We start from the raw sequence: 16,392 nt of genomic DNA, 5'->3' as shown, positions 1-16,392 counted from the left end.
TTAATAGGGGGGAGGGTAGTAGACAAAATCATTTGTGCTGAGAATCTGTAATTGTTATAGGCCAAGGTTGAGGCCTACTTGAGAAGAAGGCTCGAAGGGTCCTGGCTAGAATTTGGTCAAGGGGAGAATCTTTGTCACTCTCTGCCTACCAGGATCACAACATCTTTTAATGTTTAACTAAAAGAAAAAACCTGCATGCTCCTTTCCTACCTTATTCCAGCCCAAGTTATTTCTCTCTTCTAAACTGATAGCATCTATTACAGTACTACTTATACAGGAAGTTATTGTCACACCTCTTAGCAAAATTTATTATCTTATTTTACCTTGTACCTGTTCATGAATTTGCCTCAGTGACCCGATTAGGAACACAATTTCCTATAGGAACACTGGGCTAATGTCTCTGACATCTTTTCGTTACTGTTATAACTAACGCGTTGACATTGGTAATAGGAAGAGAGCAAAGGGAAGGCCAGGCATTATAAGCATGGTCACCTGAGCAGCTTTACCAGGAAGCTACAGCTTCACACCCCTCCCTTTCCCACTGCTGGATTGTCAGGGGCAGAAGGGAGAAATGGGCTCATGCATAGTGAAGTCCGGGTGATGTCCGCGAAGGTGCTTGCCTGTCAATGTAACCTGGGACAAAGATAATTGGCTAGAAGGGCAGAGCCAATGCAAGCCGAAATCCTGTCTGGTTATAACCCCAAGACAAACCAGTTCTCTCTCTCACTCTCTTTGAGCTCCTGTTTCTCAATGGCTCTGTAACCCACACTTCTCCATGCTTCCTCCATAGCCTTGGGGCCCTAGAAGCCACATGGCCCACACACAATGGACCACAAGCTAAGCTAGCCAGATGCTGGACTGGACTGCTTTAATATAGAGCAAAGGCTCTGGGCAGTAGGTTTGGTCTTAGTCCTGCTGAAGACACAGCTGGACTTTTTCCATGGAGGGACAGAGGGAGACGGGACCTTGGAGGGAGCCTCCCTTAATTCTACGTAATCGATAAAGCTTTCATCGTCCCGTGGGGGCCTCAGGAACTTCTTGTTCCCAAGGCACTCTGAGAGCTCCACTTCCACCAATAACAGGTGAGGACACAGAGGGCACCCACCAATAACATGTTTATGGTTAAAGGTTCTGCACAGCTCTTGGTCACATGGAAAAGACTCAATCCAAGTCATGGGGTACCCATGCACCTTCATTCATTCCAAAAAATGTTAACAAGTACTCACTAATATGCATATCATCTTTCCAAGTTCAATAAGACCCACCCCTGACTTTTATTCTTGGCTCCCCCATTTTCCTATGAGAGTCCTACAATGGACTAGGCAGCTCAAATACATGTTTGCCTTGAAGCTTTTCAAACTCTAACCCTGTAGTGCCTGGTCTGTAAGACAATATTAAGTATGTGTCAGCTATTGCACAATTTAAATATTCATTATTAAAGGATCCCTCAGGAGTAAACAATCACAGGCTCATGCTCAGGATATGACTATAACCACAGTGACACACCACTCACACCCACTAGGATAACTATAATCAAAAAGTCAGACAATCACAAGTGTCAGCGAGGACATGAAGAACCTGGAACCCTTATACACCGCTGGTGGAAATGCAAAATGGCACAGCCGCTTTGGAAAATAGTTGGACAGTTTCTCAAATGTTTAAACAGAGTTAACACATGACACAGAAATTCCACTCCTCGGTGTGTAGTCAACAGAAATTAAAACATACGTCCACATAAAAACTGGCACGTAGCAGCACTATTCGTAACAGCCAAAAAGTAGAAACAACCAAAATTTCTGCTGCATGGAGAAACAGACTGTGGTACGTCCATACAGTGGAATACTCATCAGCAATAAAAAGGAATAAACTACTGATATGTGGCTAAACCCAGGAAACATTATGCTCAGTGACAGAAGTCAGACATAAAGGGCTACCTATGGTACAGTTAATTTATATGCCATGTCCAGAATAGGCAAATTCACGGACAGAAAGCTGATGAGTGTTCGTGAGGGGTTTGTGGGGTGTGGGGCTGGGGGTGGGGGTGATGACTGAAGATATTAGTTGGGAGGGGGGCCGAGATAACTAAAGGGCATGGATTTGTTTTTGAGATAATAAAAATGTCCCAAAATGATAGTGATAGTTGTACATATCGGTTTTTAGTATATGCTAAATATACTAAATGGGTGAACTGCTTGGTGTAGGAGGTATATCTCAATAAAGTTGTTAGAAAAAGAGAAAAAAAAGTTTTGCGACCAATTGTTTTAACTCCCAAGAGACCGAGGCCCCCAAAGGCGGTTCGAGGCGCCAGGCCGAGCGGTGGTGCCGGTTACCGGCAGGCCTCGGATTTCGGGTGTCAAAGGTCAAAGGCGGCGGCGCCGCCGGGGAAGCGCGAGCGCGGCGCGGGCGGCCGGCCCCGGGCGGGCCTCCGCGTCCCCGGCGAGCACCTGGGCGCCTCGCGCCGCCCCCTCCGGCCTGAGTCAGGCGCCCGAGTCCCCACGCGGAGATGCGGTGAGCGCCGCGGGGGCGCCGCGGGCCCTGGGGCGCAGCGTCGGGCTCGGCCGCCCAGCGGCGCCGCCCGGGACGCCGCCGCAGCGCGCTCTCCTCCGGCCGGGCCCTCGCACTCCGGCTCCTGCGCGGCGGCGGCGGCGGGTCTGAGCCGCGCCCCGCGCTCCGCGCCCGCCCGCGCGCCCTCCATGGCGTTTATCCGGAAGAAGCAGCGGGAGCAGCAGCTGCAGCTCTACTCCAAGGAGCGGTGAGCGCGGCCGCGGGGCGGCGGGGCGGCGGGGCGGGACGGGGGCTGCCGGCGGGGAGCCAGGGCCGGCCCCGGGCGGCGTCCTCCCGGAGGCCGCGGCCGCGAGCACTTTCGGCGCCGGGCCCGGAGCCGCGGCCAGAGCCCGGAGTCGGGCTCGGAAGCCCGGGGCCTGTCTGGGGCCCGGGCCGGGGCCGGAGCCGGGCCGGCCGGACCTCACGGCGGAGCCCGGCGGCCTCTGGCGCGGGGCCGCGGCCTGGCTCACCCGGAAGAGGCCGCGCGGGCGCGGGGCGGACCCCTCTCGGGGCGCCGGGTCCGGAGCGCGGGGACTTCCCCCGGCGTCCCGGGCGGGGGCGGGGTGTGCGTGTGAGCGAGCCGGCTCCCGGACACCCCTCGGCTCACCTCGCCCCCACCCCGCGCCCCGGTCACCGGCTAGAGGTCGCCGCCGCCGGCCGGCGCCTCGGGGCCCCAGCCGGCTGCTCGCGGAGCAGGTGCCCTCCCGGGCGGGCAGGAGCGCCGCAGACTAGGCCTCTTTCTGAGGAAGCCAGGGTCCAGCCCCCCAAACGCTTTCTGCTACGCAGCGACCCTATTATACGCGCCACTGAAGGCTCCGCATTGGAAAGCTCGGCGGGGCCTGCACCGCGGGAGGGACGGCGGCCGAGGAGAAGCCGGGGGAGTCTCAGGGCCGCGCCCCCTCGGTTTCCGACCCTCGGCCCCAGGGGACGTGTCCTGTGTCCTGTGAGGAAGCACTTGTGCCGCGCGTGGACCCCCCCAGTGCATTTGTGGTGACCCGTCCTCGGGCCTGGAGTCCCCGTGGCAGAAGAACCGGGGGCTGAGTTATTTTACACGTTGTTTTACCCGTGGGAGCTAGTTCTGCCCGAGCGCTGCCAGCCGGTCACCGGAGTGCCCAGTGGGCACAGCCGGGCGGCTCACGCGGGCAGACGCACGCAGGCTGTAAGGTTCGTTGCTCTTCCCGCAGCCGCACTTGTTTCACAGGTGCTGGCGGGACCCGTCCTCGTCCGGACACTCATGTCCCTCTCTTATCTCCACTGCCGGCGCGCCGCCTGAAATTTGTCTCCCTCGTGTAGAGGAGGAGATAAGGCACACCAAAAACACATCTCGGATGTGGCTTCCAAGAGCACTTTTGGCAGCGCGATCAGGTTTTATCCACGGCAAGTCGTGCTTGTTCAGCAGTAACCGGACCGTGAAACACACTCGTAGAGGCTCCTCTGGCTTCCTGCGTGGTGCTTGTTTCACCTGGAAAGAGCTTGAGAGGAGCTTCGTTGTTCTGTACCAGCAACATTAGGAGCATCCTGGTATTCCGTGTTAAATACGTGAAAGTTCAAACGTACACAGTAAGAACTTTGAAACACGTGAATTACCATCATATTTCTATGCTCTAAGAGTCCTTTGTAACGATTCCATCGCGGTGTTGATGTGCAGGAAAACCTGTTTTCTCTAGATCTGTCCGGCCAGTTGTTTTGATGGCAGTAATTGGTGCTGAATTTGGTTAGCTTGTACAGCTTTGCATGTCACACAAGTTTCTCTGTATGGTTGGCTTTGTTGTTATTCATTGATCAGAGGTGACAGGTTAGCAGCACCCAGTATAACTAGTTCTCACAACCAAAACTTGTATTCATCAGGCAGGAGGCAGCAACTGTTCCTGAGCACCAATACTCTGAAAAAGTTGATGCCATGGATTTTATATTTATGTGAAGCTTGTTTGCTGACTGCCCCAAATTTTTAATGCTCTCTGCCCCATGGCTTTGCAACTTTGGGATGGGCGGACTTGAACCAGAATGGTGTCCATAGAGTATCAGTTTGAATGACAGGAGTCTGTCTCACAATTAGATGTGGGCTAGAATCAGGCAGTCTCTTTATAAATCTTAGAAGTCATTCCTAAAGACAAGAATATTTCAGCTAACTTTGTTCAGCCCCAAGTTTACATTTTTGCACAGATTTTTCATGGCTCAACCGTTTCATGTCAGTAAACACCAATTAGCAAAATGATTGATATAGGTCATTGGCTCAGGTATATATCCAAGAAAACTGTTACTTTCCTTGGGACTGTTTCATGAAAGTCCTCATCTCTTCAGAGTTGTGAGTTCATCGGCCCTTTTCATGCTGCTTTTGAGATTTTAGACTTCTGCTACCAAATAATAACCCCAGAAAAGGAGAAACTTGAAGGTAGCGTTTATTTCTTTTACTGTTAAGTTGATGCTCCTGCATTTAGAATAAGTGACATTTCTACAAAGTAGAAGCAGAGACTGGAAGATTCTTGGATTGATGGCTTAAATCAAGGTGGTGGCAGAAGAAATGGAGAAGTGAATGGATTTTAGATGTTTTTAGGAAGTAGCATTGATAGGTCTTGGTGTGGTAGATTGCATGTAGAAGGTAATACAAGAAGAATCCCAGCTAGAGGTGTCAGATGAACAATAAATCTTTTAGGATGAGTATATCCTGTGCAATATTTGGTACATACTTATACTGAAAATATTTTGTAATTTACCTGAAATTCAAATTTAACTAGGTATTGTCGATTTTTATTTGCTAAACATGGTTAGTCGTACTCTCAGGGTTCTGGTTTGAACAGCTGTAAGTGGTGCCATTTATTGGTGATGTTTATAAAGAAATGCTTAGATAATTTTCAGTCATATTCAGTTATTTGTTGTTGAAGCCCAGGAGGATTAAGGAAGATTCTGTCTTGCATAAAATCTAAACTTTTCAGAAGGTAGATATTGAAAGTTTCAAGAAAAAAAAAAAATAGGTAATATTACTGGGACAGTTCTGGAAAGGATATTGACCCCAGGAAGTTGGTGAAACTATCAAAAGTATAATTTAGAACATTCAATCCAAAGGGTGTTTGGTGAAGAGTTAGAAAAAAATCAGACAAGTGAAGAAAGTTAGAATGGTTGTATAGATACTGTTCCTCTGAGCTTAGTTTGTTTAAGAAATACATAAAGCAAGAAGGACAACAAACAAGGGCAGATTAAGAGATGTCACAGATTTACATAATTAGCATCAAGAAAATTACTGAGAGAAAAAATGAAACTTAAAGCCCCCAAATGAGTGGTGGTTTTAAGAAATGCTTTAGATTAAAACAATTTTTAAAGTCTCCCAGAGTTGTGTTTAAAACTTGGCTGCTGCCTAGGGCCCAGCCTGGTAGTGTAAACTTGACTGATAACAGAGAAAGTGGCTTTTATTTTGTAACACCAGTTAATGATACTGATCATCGCACTGAAAGTGACAGATAATCTTTTCATAAAATGGGTAAAGATACAAAAGGTACCCATGTGCTTATGTTTCCTGGCATAAACTCCTGGGAGAGTTTCAGTCTAGAACCCCAGAATTGTTTCAGTGATCTAGGAACTTGGAAAGGCGTAGAAAGAACATATGTGCGTAAATAGATTTAATGCTAGTTCTAGATCAGATTGTTTATAAACCACTAGAAGAGGAAGTTGTCAGCACTCTCCAGCATGAATTCACTATGAAGTCTTGTCACGCTGATCCAGTCTCTTGTACAGAGTTCTGACTGGTAGATCAGGAAAATGCAGTAGGTTTAGTTCATCTGAACTTCGGCAGAGAATAAGATTTGTTTTTGTGATGTCCTGGTGGCAGATTTGAGAAAGGAGAAATTAATGTTCATGTAGTTTGCTGGAATAATATTTGTTTGAATGACCCTCTTCAGAGGTCGTTGTCACACGTATGACTGGGGAAACGTTTCTAACGGTAGGCCACAGGACTGTGTTCTTACCCTTATCTGTTCAACATTTTTCTTTAATTTTCTTCTTGTTTCAGAGGCTATTTTAAGAAGCTTACAAAAACTGCCCAATTTAGTTAAACTGATTCTCTAGGTGGTGGGGGCACTACAGCCTAGCTTAATCCAAGGATTGTGTTGGGATATTCAGAGTGGAAACGGCAAATACACAACACTGGTGCCCTTTCCTATGTCCGCGCACACATCACTGAGGTTTCATGGCACTTTCTCCCATTGAGCCCATATCACAATCCGCCTCAACACAGTGGAGCCTGTTTTACATCCCCAACCTAGAGAAATAATTGGCTACCAAAACCTTCTGGATCCACGATACTATTCATGAACAGCGTGTTGAATAATTTCTCAGTAGCCATGAATGCGAGGTTACTCTGAGCGCTGCCTGAAATGAACTTATTTTATGTTGTTGGTTAAGTGTTGAACATTATGCTTTAAAATTTAGGTTACATGAGGATGGGACAATATGTTTTAGAAAAGTTACGCTGCTGAATGAGTAAATTTATCTACAGAGAATGTCACCATACCTCTGTAAACAGGAAATAAAGTAAGGAATACCCAGCGTTGAGCCAAGAGTCTTCTAAAGAAATAATTTATAGTCTGATATAATACTAATGAGTGAGATCATGAAATTATAAAATGGAGTTAAAATTTTTTAAAGCATGAAATCTTTTATGCTTAGAATGTAGTTAGAAAATCATTCAAAGTAGCATGAATATCACAATTTTTCCATACAAAAATTTTAAAACCAGTATAACTGAACACTTTAGTAAAAAGAAAAAATAAACTAAGAAAAGTTCCTTATTCCTTTAATTTTGAATAATATGATTTGGTTTTATCACTTCACCATGTGCTTTACATGTCTTATAAAATATGTATATTGGTAAATTAAGGAGAATATAATTCATTTACCAAAATAATGGTTCTAGTTCTATAATAGTTTATATACTTAAATTTTTATTGTGGTAAAAAAAATATATGACAAAGATTTACCATTTTAAGTGTATAGTACAGTGGTGTTAAGTATGTTTACATTGTTGTACAACAGATCTCCAGAACCTTTTCATCTTGCAAAACTGAAACTCTGTAATTACTGAACAGAGTTTTTCCCCTACTTCTAGCTCCTGGCAACTGCCATTCTATTTTCCCTGAGAGTTTGACTACTATGGATACTTCATATGAGTAGAATCATGTAGTATTTGTCTTTTTGTGATTGGCTTATTTCACCTATCATAATGCCCTCAAGTTTCATTTATATTGTGGCATAGGACAGGATTTCCTTCTTTTTAAAGGCTGTATAGTCCATTATATGTATATACCACATTTTCTTCATTAGGTCGCAGTAATGTTGCAATGAACATGGATATGCAAATAATCTACTTGAAATCCTGTTTTCATTTATTTTTGCTGAAATGGTGACTAGTGGATCATATAGTAGTTCTATTTTTAATTTTTTGAGGAACCTCTATACTGTCTTCCATAGCCTCTGCACCATTTTACAGTCCCACCAACAGTGCGCGAGGGCTCTAATTTCTCCACATCCTTATTATTTGTTATTTTTTGTACATGTTTTTTTTAATAGTGTGTGAAGTGATATCTTTTTGTAGTTTTGATTTGCATTTTCCTGATGATTAGTGATACTGAACATCTTTTCATTGGGTATCTTCTTTGGAGAAGTATCTACTTAAGTCCTTTGTCCATTTTTTAATTGACTTAAATTTGTGTTGTTAAGTTCTGTATATAATCTGAGTATTAACTGCTTATCAGATATATGGTTTACAAATATTTTCTCCATTTTGTAGGTTGCCTTCTCATTCTGTAAATTGTTTGTATATGTTTGTTTGTTCGCTGCTGCACAGAAATTTTTAAGTTTGATATAGTTGCATTTGTCTATTTTTGCTTTCGTTGCCTGTGTTTTTGGTGTAATACTCAAGAAATCATTGCCAAATCCAGTGTCATAAAGCTTTCCCCGTTTTCTTTCTAGGAGTTTTATGGTTTCAGGTCTTGTATTTAGATCTCTAAACCATTTGAGTTAATTTTTGTATATGGTGTAAAGTAACAGCCCAACGTCATTCTTTTGCATGTGGATATCCAGTTTTCCCAATACCATTTGTTGAAGACTATCCTTTCCCCATTGTGTGGCGTTGGAACCTTTGCTGAAGATCATTTGACCATATATGCAAGGGTTTATTTCTGAGCTCTCGAATCTGTTCCATTAGTTTGTATGTCTGTCTTTATGCCAGTACCACACTTTTTAAAAACTGTAGCTTTGTAATATGTTTTAAAATCAGGAGCTGTGAGGCTTCCGGCTTTGTTTTTCTTTCTCAATTGTTTTGGCTATTTAATTCCATATGAATTTTGTAGTTGTTTTTTTAATTTCAACAATAAATGCTATTGAGATTTTGATAAGGGATTGCATTAAATCTGTAGATTGCTTTGGGTGGGATGGACGTTTTAACAATATTCAGGGTAGTAAAAAACTTTATTTATTTATTTATTTATTTATTTATTTTTGGTGTAGCCAGCTGGTCTGTTTGTTGTCTCCTCCCCACTGGATAGAGAGCAGTGCCTGGAATATAATATACACTTAATAAGCATTTGTTGATTTAATGAATGGAAAAGCACTTTGGGAATAGATGCTTTAAATATTCTGCTTTCTTATACTTAAAAAAATAAACAAGAGGTATTCCCCCCCCCCCAAATTTAGATTTTCCTTGCTCCTGCTTAACTTGGAGGAATACTACTTTGAACAGCATACAGCTCATCATACTCAGCGGAAGGGCAGTCAGAATGAGAGGTAAGGAAGATTTTTGAATCTCTCTGGAATAGCAAACTTTTCTATCACATTAGGAAAGTAATGAGAAGAGGGAGATTTATAAGTTGCTGTCATACCCCAAATTTTTTCCAAAGCTAAGAATCTGTGTGTACTAATTCCTCCAAGGTTATGAGTATCTCACATCAGCTGGCTAGGACTCTGATTGCTGGTAGGAGGAAGGGGGGCAGGACTCAGACTGTAAGACTATATTTCTTCGTGTGATGTTTTTTAGATACTATAAGTTTCCAACCAATAGATTATTTAACCTATATAGAGATACAGAAATAAATCCAAGAAGTGGAATTAAAAACCGTAAATCTAACATTTGAATTGATAGTCTTTAAAATTGCTTCTTATTATGGAACAGATTTTTTTCCTGAATTCCTACACATACCCCAAAATCACTGTTAAAAGCATTTTACATGCTAAATTCACACTCTTTATTTTTCCAGTACGATAAGTAAGAAAAAAATCTCTTATATAGTCAATTTTATATATTTAGTGTTGCCTTCTGAATAATTCTTTTAGATAGAGGGAATTAAAGTCAAAGGGATTTACTAGAGACAGGGTACAATCAGTGTTTTCTTAAGGATCAGTTTTCTGATCTTCGTTTCTTTCAATGTAGTTGTGAATTCCAAGTGAAGTAATACAGATAAAACGCATGGACAATGCTCACCAAATGAAACCATATTACAATACTTGCAAATTTTGTTACCCCCCCCAGGAGATGGGGGAAATTATTTTGCTATATTTTCCAACCTTTCATGCCCTTCTCTTTAATTCTGTTGTTGATCTTTTATTAGTTGATGCATTAGCCATCTACTTGCTCATTCAAATATATTATGATTCTTTTGTGACTTTTGTTAATGTTCATTAATAATAATCCTTTGTACTTTGATCTCTAGGAGAGTCAGAGGCTCTTTAAAAATATGTTCAAAATCAGTTATTTTTGAACCAGATGCAATATCCCAGCCCATCATTAAGGTAAATGCAGTGTAAAAATAGTGGCATTCCTGTTCTTTATGCATATTTTACCTTGCTTATTTTTACATTTCTCTTTTGACTTTGTCCAGATTCTTTTGAGAGACTGTATAAAAATAGGAAAACATGGAGAAAACGGAGCCAGTAAACACTTTGCAAAGTATGTCATTGTCACTAACTGTTTGATTTTACTTCTTCCAAAAAATTATATATGTTTAATAACTTTTATCTGCATTTTAGGGCAAAATCGGGAGGGATTGCGCTCATTTTCAGTCAGGTAAGAGTCACATAGTAAATATTTTGTCCTAACCTGAATGAACATTTTATGTGTGTGTGTGTTTATGCATGATTAAATTATTGTAGGAATCTCAAATGAAGGTTGTTGGAGTAGATGTTTAAATGTTTTTAAACAATTTGATCATTGAGAAGTATATATTTTTTTAAATGTTATTCCTAATGAGATCCTTAATGTTTATTAAGTCTGTGATACCTGCAAGGCTTGTGGTTTTGTCTTCAGGGGTCCTGGCCATGTTTGAGGGTTAAGATAAAAGGACTGCATTTCCTCCTGTGGGCCTTGTAGTCATTGAGAAGGTGGAGGTCAGCAGCACGCTGCTTAAATGGATCTCAGCTTGACACATGATGACAGCCAACGCAGTGACTCAGGATGTGCAGCCTTGTATAATTTTGACGCTTGGGGTCATGACTTCTTATTCATTCCAAGTTTACTTGGCACACATTTATGTACCAGTACTGTGCTTAATACTGACAATACAGAAATAAAGTAAAGCATGGTTTTTCTCCTTTCATATAGTTAATTTGTCTGTAGATTTTTGAAAAATCGTAAATAAAGGAATAGAGATCATCTACCACTTTCCTTTGGCTCTGGACTTCACCTTCTTCATCTTTAAAATGAAAGGGTTAGAGGAGATCAGTGTGGCCTCAGCTATCAACTAGAGCCCTAGTTCCTTGAAGTGTTCAAAGAAAATTCTTTCTATGATCAAGTAAGTGTAGGAAAAGCAGTGGTAAACAAAAACACACAAATTTCTTTACTTCAGGACTTGACTCAAAGCCTTAAGACACAGAAGTGCATTGAGAGTCAAGGAAGCAAATGGTTTGGAGCAGAGAGTGTTCCCAGCGGTTTTGAGATCACCAAACCCTTTGATCATGGAACACTTTTTAATGTATACTGAAGGTTATGTTATGAAAACTGGCAGATATCAAATTCAGTGATTTTTCTGGATCTACATCCATGATTTCATTAATTTTAAGGAAGAAAACATTGCACAGGCTATGTTTGACTTTATACTGTTTTAACTGGCATATATGAAAACAGTTACAGCTGTCTAATACTTTGGGGAGGGAACACCATTATTAATTCTGGTCTGCCCCTATGCTCTCCTTATTTCTAAAGTATTCTGCATTATTGCCTTATTCTAGAAGGTCTGTATCTTAAAAAGAGGAAGTGCTTTCTCAGTTGGAACTGTAGTTTCCATTAGAAAAATAATATATTTTGGTAAATTTTAATAACTTTGGGCTTATAAATAAAGCCCCAAAGTCTCTCTACCTATTTTTAATAGTTTGTAGAAGAGGTCTTATATCAAATAAACTCAAAAATCAGCTTAATACCAGGGGGTGACTAAATATAAGCTACTCTTACAAGTATTATTTTAAGCTTCCTGTGTTAAGTGCAACAACCAAGAAATACAACTTTTATGTTTTTTCATTATTTACTAGGTCAGTGTTTCAGAAACACAATAGTCTCCCCTTATCTGCAGGGGATACATTCCAAGACCCACAGTGGATGCCTGAAACTGCAGATAGTGCCGAACCCTACGTATACCATATTTTTTCCTATACATCATACGTTTTTACTTAAAGGAAGCACTTTACAGCTTCTCTCTGACACATCTGAATTGCCAGCATCACTACTCTTGTGCTTTGGGCTATTAAATGAAATAAGGGTGACTTGCACACAAGCACTGGGATACCGAGACAGTCTCCTAATAACCACGAGGCAGCTACTACGTGATTCGTGGGTGGGTAGCGTATATAGTGTGGATACGCTGGACAAAGGGGTGATTCACGTCTTAGCTGTTTGGAGCAGGAGGACATGAGATTTCATAATGCTTCTCAGAACAGCACATTAAACTTATGAATTATTTACTTTCCATTTAATATTTTCAGACCAAGGTTGACTGCAGGTAACTGAAACCATGGATAAGTGGAGATTGCTGTATATTAGGTTCTTTAGGATTTAGAGAGTTTTGCTTCCAAATTTTCTTTTACTGGTAGAATATAGAGTGTGAGTGTGTGTGTATGTAAATAATAGTTTTAATTCATGCAGTCAATAAGTATTATCCTCAAGGTTTCAGAGCTGTAGGGAAGAACAAAATAACGTGAATCCCCTCTTTCCATGGATTTTTCTTTTTAATGGGGGAAACAGATAAGAAGCAAATATCTTCTATAATGTGAAGTAGTGATAAATGTCATGAAGAAAAGGGAAACAGGACAAAAGGCTAGAATATAATAAGGGATACATGTGCTGCTCTAGACAGAATGGTCAGGGATGCCTTGCCAAGAAGGTCCCACTTGCAGGCACTCCACTCAGAAGGCAACTAATAGCAGTGTAAGGACAGGTGGCCAGGCCTGTGTAAGAACACTGTGACCAGATCACATCTAGGGAAGTGACGTTTCTTTGTGTTAATTAATGTATTTCACGACATAGTAATTCGTTTTACCCATTTTTTAGAAACTGGCGCTTAGATTAGCTTCCTTCACCTGTCTACTTGGTTACTTGGTACAAATTGATGACATTCATAAAACATCTTAGATACTTTATTTATCTAGTAATGGTTGATCCCTAGTTGCCTTGATGTATTTCTTTTTAATTTAATATTTGTTATTTTAACATCAGAATCTTAAAACTGTACAGATATTAATGTAAGTGGTTTTGGAGATTGGAGATTATGTAACAATGATTTAAATTCAATTCGTAATAACATAGTAACTTATTACTATGAAAATTTTTATTTTACAAATATTTGTTTTTCTCAGGTATATTTCATTAAAGAACACAACATTGTTGCACCATATAAAATAGAAAGAGTAAGTAAAGCTTTTTATTCTCAGAATTTGAACAGTAAGATTTTGTGACTCTATTAACATCTTTAATCAGATATAATAATAATGAGTATTTAAAAGCTTGCTACCTAGTAGTTATAACAAAACTACCCAAGGGAATCACAGATTTTAGTCCAAGAGATTTCAATTAACTTTTTGACTTAAAGAAAAAAAGTGTATAATAGGTTAAAAAAAAAAAAAAAAACTTAAATTATCAGAATAAAAATTGAAATCAGAACATACATCATTTATAAGATTACTTACTGGATGTTGTTGACAGTGTATTTTTTTTTTTTGAGAAATATGCGTTATAAAATACCCTTATTTGAGAGCTAAATAATAATTTATAAATTCTCTTAATTGAGTAGAAGCTGTGAGTAGACTTGAATACAATGTCTTGTTTTCCAGGACTTGTTAAGTAAGCTTAGATATTACATTTAACCATTCTGTGTTTTATTTAATTCTTTATGCTTCAGCTTAATGTATAGTAAAGGAATAATTCTACCAAAAGATAATTTTTACAAGACCTAGAGACAGGGCTGGTGCTTCTTATGATGACACCTCTGTGAAGTAGGGGAAGTTGTCCTCTCTGGGGAAACAGTCTCATAGGCTGATCTCAGTCCCAGTACAGGCCAGCCTGCAGTTTCTTGGCCAGCAGCTTGAGTGATGCATAAACTACATGCAGTGGCCTTTGGGTTTTACGTACAATAAATAGTTGCATGGGCCAGTTAGTCCGAAACTATAAATATTGAGATTTAATTACTCTCAGGTGGTGCTGTTGGCATTTTGGGCAGGATAGTTCTTTACTGTGTGAGGCTGTGCCTCATATTACAGCCTATTCCCACCCACTGAATGTCCTTCAACATTGTTCCCCCAGTGTGTGTAGCACCTGCATATAACCATGTTGAGAACCACTGCCTGGGGTGCCCTCTCTCTAAAGGTTCTCCTGATAGCCACCTGAAATGCAAAGCTTCACTTGGTCTGTTAAAAAATTATGTAAAAGGAAATGGGTAAGGTTGTCTGAAGCAAAGAAATGGTCTTTTGTTCCCATGTGAATTAGAAAACCAAAGGATTCTCAGATACAGAAAAGGGGTAAGATAGGGATATCAGTGATAACTCTGAGAGATGTCAGGTTAGGAAGCCCCAGGCCCTCATTCCTCTCATGGAGACACTTCAACAACCATAAGTGGACACCATAAATTTCTCACAAAGTTCCCTTTGTGAGAAATTCGAAACCAATTAAGTCTGCTGCACCCCAGGTTAGCATGAAATCAGCCTCACAGAAGCTAGTAGGAAATTTGTAGCTTTCCCCCAGCACAGTGCCATATGATTGGGAGGAAACTCCCAGCTCCCAGCTTCTCCCTTGAGGGGGAAGAAAACCCTGGATCATATGTCCACTGTTCTGACTTTTGGGGGCAGCTGCCTGAGGGACTGGCCTCTGTCTTGGAGCATAGACAGGATCTGGCCTACTCTAGATGTCTGGGGACCATGGAAAACAAGAAGGAGCTGGACATCGTGCTGCTGCTCCAGAGGACCTGGGTGTGATACAGCAGACAGAGGCCAATGCAGCGAAGCAGACTCACCATCAGGGGAAAGAGAAGAGGAGATCATGTGACACACAAAATTAGCTATCACAACATATATGCACCCAACCTCAATATATGGACCTAAATATATGAAGCACACTGGCAGAATTGGAGGGAGAAATTGATGGCACCACAGCAATAGTAGGAGACTTCATACCCCACTTCACTAATGGATAGAACATCCAGACAAGATTTAATGAGGAAACAGAGGACTTAACACTGTAGACCAAATGAGCCTAACAGACACACTGAGAACATTCTTCAGGGTTGATCACATGTTAGGTGACAAAACAAGTTGGTTTTTTGTTGTTGTTTTTAATTGATTTTTAGAGAGAGGAAGGAAAAGAGAGAGAAACACTGATGTGGGAGCGCAACATTGATTGGCTGCCTCCTGCATACCTCCCACTGGGGATCAAGCCCTGAACCCGGACATGTGCCCTGACCAGGAATCAACTGGCAACCTTTCAGTGCATGGAACGATCCCCAACCAACTGAGCCACACCAGCCAAAGCCAAAACAAATTTTAATGAATTTAAGAAGATTGAAATCATACCAAGTATCTTTTGCAACCACAATGAAATGAAACTGGATATCCATAGCAGAAGGCAAATTCACAAGTATATGGAAATTAACACTCTTGAATAACCAAAGAGTCAAAGGATAAATGTAAAGGGAAATTTAAAAATATCACAAGACAAAAATACAACATACCAAAACTTACAGGATGCAGCAAAAGCAGTACTAAGAGGGACGTTCATAGTGATAAGCACCTACATTAAAAAAGAAGAAAGATCTCAGATTTTAAAACCTAACTTTACACCTCAAGGAACTAAAAGAATAGCAAACTAAGCCCAAAGTTAGCAGAAGCAAGGACATAATAAACTTAGCGGTAAATCCGACGGGCTGTGCTGCCTGGAGCTCTTGATCTGGGTGGTGTGGGGTAGGACGCACCAGGCCGAGGTGTGCGGTGGTAAGCCAGGGAATTGCAAACGCTCTTCAGGGACTTCTTTTGACACGCTTTGTCTCTTCCATTGTTACCCTTTTCTCATCAGGGCACAATGGAATATGTCTTTGAATTGGATGTTTCAGGGAAAGTGGAAGATGTCGTGGAGACGTTGCTTCAGGTAAGCCAGTGCCTTACTAGGGCATTTGGGCAGAGAATTGAAAACAAACTCAGGCAGGAACTATTTTTTTAATTTTATATTTATACATCTTACTGAGACCCTAGTCTCTTTTATAAATATGAATCAGATTTACTTGATTATGCTGAATTTAAAAACTGTATCAGGAAGAAGCCATACATATATCACAAGCTATCTTAACTGTTACTAAGTAACAGAATGATTGCTGTTTTTCATTGCGTCTAAGG

At 41.3% G+C, this 16,392-nt stretch overlaps 1 protein-coding gene across 2 annotated transcripts in view; it reads left to right on the top strand.

The window, feature by feature from the left end:
- Positions 1 to 2,412: 2,412 nt before the first annotated feature.
- The window catches only part of NSMAF (neutral sphingomyelinase activation associated factor), a 38,120-nt gene continuing 24,140 nt past the window's right edge, over positions 2,413 to 16,392 (top strand). The window contains exons 1-7 of one of the 2 annotated variants that reach the window (XM_081117317.1): positions 2,413 to 2,752; positions 9,229 to 9,318; positions 10,242 to 10,320; positions 10,410 to 10,477; positions 10,558 to 10,594; positions 13,372 to 13,422; positions 16,076 to 16,147. In XM_081117317.1, the coding sequence (XP_080973443.1) occupies positions 2,694 to 2,752; positions 9,229 to 9,318; positions 10,242 to 10,320; positions 10,410 to 10,477; positions 10,558 to 10,594; positions 13,372 to 13,422; positions 16,076 to 16,147 (456 nt within the window). In that variant the 5' untranslated portion in view covers positions 2,413 to 2,693. The remainder of the gene's footprint in view (positions 2,753 to 9,228; positions 9,319 to 10,241; positions 10,321 to 10,409; positions 10,478 to 10,557; positions 10,595 to 13,371; positions 13,423 to 16,075; positions 16,148 to 16,392) is intronic. The other variant, XM_081117316.1, reaches the window with a different exon arrangement.

The sequence above is a fragment of the Miniopterus schreibersii genome (genome assembly GCF_964146895.1).
Source record: "Miniopterus schreibersii genome assembly, chromosome: 17".
Taxonomy (NCBI): domain Eukaryota; kingdom Metazoa; phylum Chordata; class Mammalia; order Chiroptera; family Miniopteridae; genus Miniopterus; species Miniopterus schreibersii.
Note: the sequence above shows the minus strand (reverse complement) of the source record. Positions and strands in the feature narration are given on the sequence as shown.